The sequence below is a fragment of the Zingiber officinale genome, chromosome 6A (assembly GCF_018446385.1).
Source record: "Zingiber officinale cultivar Zhangliang chromosome 6A, Zo_v1.1, whole genome shotgun sequence".
In the NCBI taxonomy this organism is placed as follows: Eukaryota; Viridiplantae; Streptophyta; class Magnoliopsida; order Zingiberales; family Zingiberaceae; genus Zingiber; species Zingiber officinale.
The window spans coordinates 14666572-14677076 of record NC_055997.1 but is presented as its reverse complement, the minus strand read 5'-3'; the positions used below and the strand labels follow the sequence as shown (position 1 = coordinate 14677076).

At 35.9% G+C, this 10505-nt stretch overlaps 1 protein-coding gene across 1 annotated transcript; it reads left to right on the top strand.

Moving 5' to 3' along the window:
- The first annotated feature begins 4051 nt into the window (after positions 1 to 4051).
- Positions 4052 to 9636, top strand: LOC121995910 (probable cyclic nucleotide-gated ion channel 5). Its single transcript, XM_042549688.1, has 8 exons — positions 4052 to 4176; positions 5129 to 5207; positions 5302 to 5878; positions 7185 to 7397; positions 7624 to 7928; positions 8367 to 8478; positions 8586 to 8822; positions 8897 to 9636. Exons 2-8 carry the CDS (start codon positions 5149 to 5151, stop codon positions 9563 to 9565), a joined length of 2172 nt encoding a protein of 723 aa, XP_042405622.1. The 5' UTR covers positions 4052 to 4176; positions 5129 to 5148; the 3' UTR covers positions 9566 to 9636.
- The last annotated feature ends 869 nt before the right edge of the window (positions 9637 to 10505 follow it).

The window sequence follows — 10505 nt, the reverse complement described above, 5'->3', positions numbered from 1 at the left end:
TTAAAAAAATTCAATAATACACCACAGCCGAGTCTTAAACTTTAGATACATGATTGATACGTTTGTGAAAATTACTAATAAAGCTTAAAAAAATTTTGATGTAAAAAAAAAAAAAAAAGGATACTAACGTAATTTATTTTAGGGTTTTCCAAAATTAATTAGTAAAGGGGTAAATTCTTAATAAAATACTAAAATTATATTCACCGTCAATTAAACCTGATTTAGAAATAAATAGAGCAAGAATTAAAAGAACCTTTTCGTAAAAAGGATATCCAATTCCCGACTCATTTTGAAAGTGGAAGGCCTTCCCCGTAGTTTTTTTTTAGTAAATTTGGAGCACCATTTATGCATATTCTATCTATACTCGGATGTAATGTTATCAATGTTGGTATTAGCCCTAAGAGCCCATTATAAGATGAATAGACTTTTTGGGTTACTCATTGAGTTAGACTCAAATGAATTCACTCATTGAATTAAGCACTCGTTGGTTCGAATTAAACACATTGGATTAATGGAATAAACTCGTTGGATTATTAATTAATAGGTTAGACTCATTGGGCTATTGGATTAATAGTTAATGTAGTATAATAATCCAACCTATTAAGAGGAATACAAAGAGACAAAAAATCTCAGTATTCATTTGATGAATATAAATAGGTTTTTGATTGAATTTTTCATGATGATGAAAAGAGAGACTCTTTATCTTCTCCTCCTTCTCCTCTTCTTCCTCTCGGGCGAATTTTTTCTCTTGGTCGAACCTTCTAAGTGGTTAGCACCACAAAGTTGGTTCTTCTCCAAATCGTGAGTTCGTGTGACGGACAGAATGTGTTCATGTGGATACCATAGAGGTGGGCCGCTTGATCACGCTGAAATCTGAATCCAAAGAAAAGTTGTTGTCGGAATTGCAAAGGGCACTCAACAAAGGTATAAATCTCATGTAAAACTTAGTATATGAAAGTTTTTACCTTTGCATGAATCTTCGGGAGAGGATATAGTAAATTTTTTGCTGCGCTTTTCGGGTATTTAGCGCACTAGATCCCTACAATCAAATAGGTTAATTCATGGTGGGACGGACCGATCCACTAAAAATCCATCATATGACTAGGAGGGTAGGAAAATTCTGAATCCAATCCAAATAAATTGCGAATTAGGCGAGCGAGCCCACAAACTAGCTAAAAAAATTAAAAATATATTATAAAAATATTAAGTTTAGATTGTGAATTAGACGAGTCAAAATCCATGAACTCATTGAGTTTTTCACTTTAGTTTTAAATTTTAAAAAAATATTTTTTTTTACCCATGAACCAACCCAAGCTCACAACGAGCTAATCCATATGAGTTGCAGGCCGATGAGTCAATCTACTTAGACCATCTTAAATAGGTTGATAACAATCAATTTAAATTGTTTGATGAAACACACTAATCCAATTGACCATCCGAATTGATGACTCTATTCAAATTCAAACTTCATTATTTTTATGGGTTCTCTCAAGTATTTTATCATTATCTGAGAGGGTTTTTATAATATTATTTTTTAAAAATGTATCTACACATGTATAATATTATTTAAAAAATAGTATTTTTTTTTATAATATTATTTAAGTAATTATGTTGAGTTGCTACACATGTATAATGTATCTGATGTATTAGTAAAATACTCAGATGAATAACTAAGAAACTAGAGATTAGATTCTAATAATAATGATGAATATTTTGTAGATCTACTAAATTATGCTTCAGATTTACATGAATAACTATATTGAGTTGCTATATATATATATATATATATATATATATATATATATATAAAGATGGGCCCACCAAAGAAGAGTTATATATATATATATATAAAGATGGGCCCACCAAAGAAGAGCAAGAGGGAAAATGCCTACTGACATGGAGGTCAATATCAAAAGGAGGTCAAAGGCTCTGGACGATCGATCGAACCAGACTAGTGGGAGCCTTGGTTGACTGGGCGAGGGTGTCAAATGACCACTCTTTGGTAGTGACGACTGGAGTTAAGAGGTAAACGGTAAGCAATGAGCTTCCAGTCCTAGCCGATTGAGATTTACGGTCGGTCAGACGAAGACAACCACTAATAGTCAGGAAGTGGGGAAGGGAACAAGCCAATAGCTCCAAGTGGCATAGACAAACGAGAACAATCAGTCTGAGTGGGAGTCAGTCAGCCAATGGCGGGGCCCACCTATATATTTCATCGTACCTTTTTGGAGGCTTGTGCCACTGATAACAGAGCATGTTTCACAGATAAATCTTACTTTAGAAGCTTCTAGTTTGTCACATCAGGGATTTGCATGCTCGCTTAAGGAAATGTGCGAGGGACACTTTTGATTTATCTTTTCCTAAAACATTTGGGGGGGAATGTGCACACACTTTGAGATGCGTGTATAGACACTACATTGACACTATAAAAGGGGTTCTCATCTACAGGCGGAGCTATGCACAACTTCGTTATTTCACATGCTCTAGCTATAGTTTTCTACTACTTCATTTGCGAGGATCACTGACTTGAGTATCAGAGGATCAATGCCGGGAACCTCTTCCCAGCCCGGTACTAACATCGTTTACATTGCATGATCACGTGCAGTCTTATCTCGTCAACCTTCTAGCCATATCCCTAGTTTATCATTATCTTCGTGTTTTCAGACAAAATCAATATATACATATATTCTTAGGGGGCATTTGGTTTAGAGGAATAAGAGTAAGAAATGGGAATAACAATCATTGATTGTCATTGTTGATTTTTGAATTTTAGGAATGGAAATACAAATAAGGGAATGAATCCTTATAATTGGGTAATGACTCATTCTCATGTCTCCACCCTTCAATGAGTCATTACTCTATTTTCAATAATCAAAATTTTTCCCTTAATATTTATTTTATATAACTTTCTCTCTCCTTGTTTTCTTTCATCATATTTTATCTCTTCTCATTTTATCATCTACTTTCCCTCTCCTTAATCTCTCTCATCACATTTTTTTTTCTCATTACACTTTCTCTCTCCTTAATATCTTCCATCACATTCTCTTTCCTTTTTTTTTTCATCATACTTTCTCTCTAATCATACTTCCTTTCTCATCATACTTTCGCTCTCCTCAATCTCTCACATCACACTCTTTTTTCTCTTTCTTTTCATCACACTTTCTCTCTCATCATGCATTTTATCTCATCACACTTTCTCTCTTCTCAATCTCTCCCATCACACTCTCTCATTTTTTTCTCAACACACTTTCTTTCTCATCATACTTTCTCTCTCCTCAATCTCTCCCATCACATTCGCTTTCCTATTTTTTCTCATCATACTTTCTCTCTCATCACACTTTCTCTTTTATCATACTTTCTCTCTCATTATACTTTCTCTCTCCTCTTTATTATTACACTTTCTCTCTCTTCACCATCTCTCATCATATTTTTTTCTCATCTTCTATCATCATGCTCTCCCTCATCACACTTTATTTCCTCATTTTCTCTCATTGCACTTTATCTCTTTTCATTATCTCTTATCACACTTTCTCTCTCATCATACTTTCTCTCTCATCATATTTTTCTCTCACATCTAACTTTTTCTTTTATTTTTCTTTAAAGGTAAAAAAAATAAAATTTTAATTTATTTATTTAACTTTCTCTCACATCTAATTTTTTCTCTTATTTTCTTTAAAGGTAAAAAAGGAAATTTAAATTTATTCCGATAGAAAATATTCAACTAATCAAACATTGTTTTTAAGAGTGATATCCATGCTCATACTCATACTCATTTTATAATATTATGATTCTATTTCGATTCCTATTCCTAAGAAAGAATCAAACGCCCCATAATTTTGATAAATAAAAAGTAATTTAAATCTATAATAATGTTAAAATAAAGATTTTTTTTTTATATGAGAAATGTACTTTGGCTGGCGGTGCTTTGACGTTTTTTAAAAGAAAGTTTGCACCTAAATAATTGCTCGACTAATTATGATTAATCGGGTAAATGGCCGTGGACAACCCGATTTCAACTCTCACGCACTCATTTAAAATCCTTAACGAACCATTCAATTTCCTCGCTTCTTCTCTTCCTCCGTCGCCGGCGGCCAGCGATCCCTAGGGAATCGATTTGCTTCTCTTCGATTTTCCCCGGCTGCAAAGTCGATTTGTTCTCCTACGGCAAAGGAATAGGTTGCTTTTTCTTTTCCTCTGCTGTCGGTTTTGATTTCTGCTCCGTGTCCTTTTCGGTCGTGTTCTGATCCCAAGCAGGGATGAAATTTTGCGAGCATTAGAGTTTGACGGAAATGTAGCATTTCCGTTGATGAAGATGCATTCCATGATTGTTCTCCTGTGAGCATTCTTGGATGGTGATAGATTTTGCTGTAAAGAAGAGGAAAGATGAAATTTTGAAGAGCGGCGATGAGGTCAGAATAGTGGCGTCGATGATTGCAGTCCGGGCACGGATCGGGCTCAAGCTTAATATTAAAAAGTTCTTAGAAAAACCACTTGTTACTTTCCAAGAACACAACTATATTGCCATTTCATCTCCGTGCATATAACCCAAAGCTTCAGGTTTCTCGTCCGAGTCTCTGGATGAGGCGAGAGAGAAGTTTATATCTTGTTGGATTTGTTAATTGTCGCTATGCTAAAATGATTGAGAGTATAACCTAGAGTTTGAATTCCTTAGCCTGAGATTTGAAGGAACCTTGCTTCAAAAGCAAATGATGACCTCAGACTCAGGTTGGATTTACTTGGTTGGAAAGATAGGAGGGGGAGGGGGAGGGGGAGGGGGAGGGGGAGGAAAAGCAACTCAAAAAGCAAAATGAACACCAGTGATACATGTTTCATGTGCCTGCAGGTGTTGATTTAGTGTATCTAAATTTGTTTAGACTTGATTTGTATGATTTTGTCTCCATATTTGGATGTCAGTTTGTTTCTCTTTGAGAGTTGAATATAAATTGTATACTGTTATCATAATGCTGGGCTTGCAAGTGTTGGAATACTAGCGAGGTAAATTTGGGAAATCAAAAAGCGAGATTGCAAGTAATACTCACTTTGTAGTTTGTAGTACTTATTTGATTGCTGCTTTATTTCCTTGTGTCTCACCTTTGGCTATCAACTTCCTATCTATTGCAATTTTCAGGGGATGATATCAAAACAAAAATGTTCGACTGTGGTTACAAATCACAATACATTGAAGGCCAGAAGGAGAAATTTGTAAGGTGTGATTATTTAACTTTCATTCGAGTTCTTTTTTGGATCAGAAAATACTATAGATATTTTTGGCGCATGCTACATGTGTTAATTGTGTTGTAGGTTGGAGGAGTCAAGTCCAAGGGTATCATTTGCCTCTGAAGCAGACAGAATGAACAAATGTGGGTTTCACATTCAGGGACTTGGTCAAAAGTCTCATAATCCTTCTAAATCTTTTAAGAAAGGAGTGATGAGGGGATCAGAAGGGCTAATATCAATCGGCCGTTCCCTCCGATCTGGTGTTTCTAGAGCAGTTTTCTCTGAAGATCTCAAGACATCAGAGAAAAAAATATTTAATCCTCAAGATCCATTTCTCCTTAAAATGAACAATATATTTGTGGCATCATGCTTTCTAGCTGTAGCAGTAGATCCATTGTTCTTCTATCTCCCTATAACTGACCCAGAATCCAGCTGCCTTGGTATAGACCACCATTTAGCAACTAGATCTACAGCATTGCGGACACTTGTCGATGCCTTCTATCTCATTCGTATGGCTATTCAGTTTCGCACTGCTTACATTGCTCCTTCATCCCGTGTTTTTGGTAGAGGCGAGCTTGTGATCGACCCTACGCAGATAGCGTTTCAATACTTACAATGCTACTTCATCATTGATTTTCTTGCGGTGTTACCACTTCCTCAGGTTTGAAGAACTGATGCTTTTATAGTTTGTCTCTTGTTTCTCAAAGACAATAGTATGTTATACAAGTCCAAAATCTGAATCTTCTAATTACATCTTAAGTATTACCTTCCCAGTTTTATTCTAAAAATTGAGATACAAGGCAAGAGCAGCCTCAGATGTTACTTATTAATCAGGGGAGTATATTTTTTGAAAACTATAGTGTAGGTCCCCCTCGTCCACACTCACTAACTATGTTTCACTATGAAGCGTTTGAATTTGGTAAATATTAGTTTATCATTTACTCCTAGTCTCATAAATATGTTCCATCTCCCTTTATCCTAGTTCACTTTGATAGATGGGGTCACGGTCCTATGTCAGTAATAGTGGATTTCATTATTTGCAAGACCACGCTATTTCCTTATGTAATGAATTTCCTTTACAAGAACCTCCTAAAAGAGAATCAACATGCTCGGATCTAAATATGCAAAAATTCCAATAGTACAACAATATAATATGTGACCAAAAGATAATGACTTTGAAGATTCCTCTTGTTACTGAACAATTATAGAAAAATTCATCTTACAGCTTCTAGTTATATCATTTGCATTTGGTGTTGTCACAGTTACTAAATTTATCATTTGCAGTTGAGTTGTAAATCAATTCATGCAAAAATCCAAAAGTGTACAATATATTAGGGAATCTCCAGGGAAAGAATTTTTGTAAATATGGATATCTAGATATTGATGTTTCTTGTAATGTTGATTATGAAAGGCCTATGATTGATAGAATGTGCACTACATGTTTTTATACATATGTTGAAGCAGCTTGATAACATAACAAAACTTGAAGCAAAATGTTGTAACAAGATCCGGTGTTGCAGCTGAGTACTGAGAAATGATACACACCCTTTGTGAAATTATGTGGATTAAGACCGTTCTTGATGATCATGATTTTAATAACACTAAATTAATTAATACACATTATGACAGTTGGACAACTATCTGCATTGCAAATAATCTGGTGTTTCATGAACATGCTTACTAAACACATTGAAGTTGACTCCCACTTCTGTGATGTCATTATGTCCCAATATGCCACACTTAAAGAACAAATTGTTAATATCAAATCTGTTGTTATAACTTATAACTTGTTTTAGTGTTCTATGTAATAACTCAGACATGATAGCTACACTCCAATTTACCCGGTCATCTTATTATTGTGTTTAATTACCCAATTATCATTTTAACCAGTTTAATTGTCGTGTTTTTACATTTAAATTCTGATTGTGCCAAGGATTTACAGTGCTAATCTATTGACAATTTTTCAGATTGTGGTTTGGAGTTACCTTAATGGTTCAAAGAATTCGAGTTCATTAGATATAAAGAATTCATTATTATTCATCATCACATTTCAGTATATACCAAGGATGGTTAGAACTTTTCCTTTGACAACAGAATTGAAAAGAACTGCTGGCATCTTTGCTGAAACTGCTTGGGCTGGTGCAGTGTATTATCTACTATGGTATATGCTTGCTGGTCATGTAAGTAACTAATTCCATTTCATCGAACTTCTTTGTGGTTATATTTGGCAAGTCTATCATTTGCTCTTCTATCTGTGTAACTTCTCAGGATCATTCTCTGAATTATTGTTTGTCATCTAAACATGATTGTAATATTTCCTTATTGAACAGCAGCCTCACTTGGTACTAATCAACTATGCATGAATTCTGCTTATATTCCACTTTTAATGTTTTTGTCAATTTGCAGGTAGTTGGTGCTTTCTGGTACTTATTATCAGTAAACCGTGAAAATGACTGCTGGCAAACAGCTTGCAAGATGTTTGAAGGATGTGACGTGAACTATTTGTATTGTGGCAATGAATATCTTGATGGCTATGATCTATGGCTCAATGCCAGCAAGACAGCCCTTGATCAGCACTGCTCAGTATCAGATGACAATGCAGAATTCAACTTTGGAATTTACACACAGTGTTTAACATCCGGAATTGTTTCGTCCACTTACTCCATCTCCAAACTTTGCTATTGCTTATGTTGGGGCTTGCAAAACCTTAGGTGGGCATCTTTTCTTTTCTCATGACTGGTAGGTAATGAACTGACAATGCCATGCTGAATTATATTCACAAGTTGATCGATGCCATCACCTCAATATCGCTAATAATTCAGTTTAAAGCTTTCATAACTTGCATAGTTTAATAAACAAACATTGAGATATGAGTGGTTAAATTTTTTGTGATTCCAACTCCCCTTTTCATGCCTTAAGACACTCTAAGTTGAATCTAGAAACTAAAACTGATGAATCAGTTTCCTTTCTTCATTCTCTCTTTTACTTTCAATTCACCCAGCTGCCATGCACCCTATCTAGAAGCTCCAGTTATCTAGTGTGGATTGCCTCCATTCCTGCACTTTGTGTATTATGATGTCTCAAAACTATAAAAACAAGCTGAATTGATTTTGCTAATTCCATTTACTAACATCATATGCCTGCAACAGTACCCTTGGCCAAGGTCTTATAACAAGCACTTATCCAGGAGAGGTCATATTCTCCATATCCCTTGCTATATTTGGACTTATTCTCTTTTCACTACTAATTGGAAATATGCAGGTAACTTAAATGGTCAATCTTCTTCTTAATTATTGATCACCTTTAACATCTTTCTCTTAAAAATTAGCTTTGATGTACTTTGATGTTTACCTTCTTCATTGCTGCAGACTTTTCTTCAGTCACTGACACTAAGACTCGAAGAGATGAGATTGAAAAGGCGCGATTCAGAGCAGTGGATGCACCATCGCTTGTTGCCACAAGAACTCCGAGAGCGTGTTCGGAGGTACGACCAATACAAATGGTTAGAGACAAGAGGAGTAGATGAAGAGAGCTTAGTTCAAAATCTACCCAAGGACCTTAGACGAGACATCAAGCGCCATCTTTGTTTAGGTTTGGTCAGAAGGGTACGTAGCCTGTTTGTCTGTTCCAATGGCTTCCCGTAAACTTGCTAGATCACCTCGCTCTTGCTCATCCTCAGGTGACTCTGTTTGCCAACATGGACGAGAGGCTGCTCGAGGCGATATGTGAAAGGCTCAAACCAAGTCTATACACAGAGTGGACCTACGTCGCAAGAGAAGGCGATCCAGTTGACGAAATGCTCTTCATAATCCGTGGCCGATTGGAGAGTGTGACCACAGATGGTGGCAGAAGTGGGTTCTTCAACAGGAGCATACTGAAGGAAGGTGACTTCTGCGGCGAAGAGCTGTTGACGTGGGCTTTGGATCCCAAGTCCGGATCCAGCCTTCCATCCTCCACCAGGACTGTGAGAGCCTTGTCAGAGGTAGAAGCCTTTGCATTGATTGCAGATGAACTGAAGTTTGTGGCAGGCCAGTTCAGGAGGCTCCACAGCAGGCAGCTGCAGCACACCTTCAGATTCTACTCGCAGCAGTGGAGGACATGGGCAGCCTGCTTCATCCAAGCTGCATGGAGGCGCTACTCGAAGAGGAAGGCGGCCGAGCTCCGGCGGAGGGAGGAAATGGCTGAGATGGTCGGCTTTGGTGCTCCCAGTCTTGGTGCAGCCATCTACGCCTCTCGGTTCGCAGCCAACATGCTTAAAGGAGTTTATAGGAAGCGGAGTATCAGTGCCATGAACATAGTGCCATTGCCCAAGCCTCATGAGCCAGATTTTGGTGCAGAAGATGGCTAGTGATTTGTCATTGTAGACAGAATCTCTTTGGAAGAAATTCTATATGAGCATCAAAACACATAAGAGGGAAGAAATAAAAATATATTATTTCTGGGTTAAACTTCCATTTCTTATTCAAAAACTTGAACAACATCAGAGTTCACGGCTATCTAGTTTTGGGACTCAAAGTTTTTCACATTGTTTAATTGTGTTTTATACTCTTTATTTGCAAGAGTTGCAATTCTATATTTATAGCTCTCTAATGAATAATAAAAATGGCCATGTGTACTCTTCCTTGGGAACAAAGATCTTCTGATCCAGAAAATTCTGAACTAAAAGAGGCTTTTTTCATTCATTGAGTGGATGAATTGAACTCCACCTATTAAACAGGTGGGATCCAGTTCATCCAATCAATGAATGAACAAGGGACCAGGGGTGGTCCAGGGATCTTAGACCAGAGGATCCTTGCCCCTTCCTTGATGGAGTTAAAATTTAATATACTCTTACTTTCCCTTAGTATGCCTTCTCAATTTCTTAAATATTTAAGGATTGAGTTTTAAATATATAAATTTTTTTAAGTAGACGATTGACTCAAAATGTTTGACTGATAGGCCATCAGTACTTTCTACTTTATCTCTGAATAGTTAGTAGAAAATTTTTATAAAATTAAATTGAGGATTAATTAGAAGGTATCTGTTGCCAACTTAAAAAATTATCAGTCTCAAATTAGGTAGTTGTATGTCCTACTTATAAATCAAAATTTTGAATTTTATGAAATTAAATTTATATAGTAACAATTTGTAAAGCCCACTTTTAATAATAAAGTTCTATATATAGAAACTATAATACTTTTTTAATAAAAATGATTTTTAGTTCTATAAAATTCAGATTTTCATAAAAATTTATTAAAATTTTAAAAGTCTAAATTCTTACAATGAAGTTTATATAAACAAAAAAAAAA

Coding starts and splice junctions, on each gene's coding strand:
- LOC121995910 (XM_042549688.1), top strand. CDS start 5,149: ATGTTCGACTGTGGTTACAAATCACAATACATTGAAGGCCAGAAGGAG. Junction 7,398..7,623: donor GGTATATGCTTGCTGGTCAT/GTAAGTAACTAA, acceptor GTCAATTTGCAG/GTAGTTGGTGCTTTCTGGTA. Junction 7,929..8,366: donor TGGGGCTTGCAAAACCTTAG/GTGGGCATCTTT, acceptor TGCCTGCAACAG/TACCCTTGGCCAAGGTCTTA.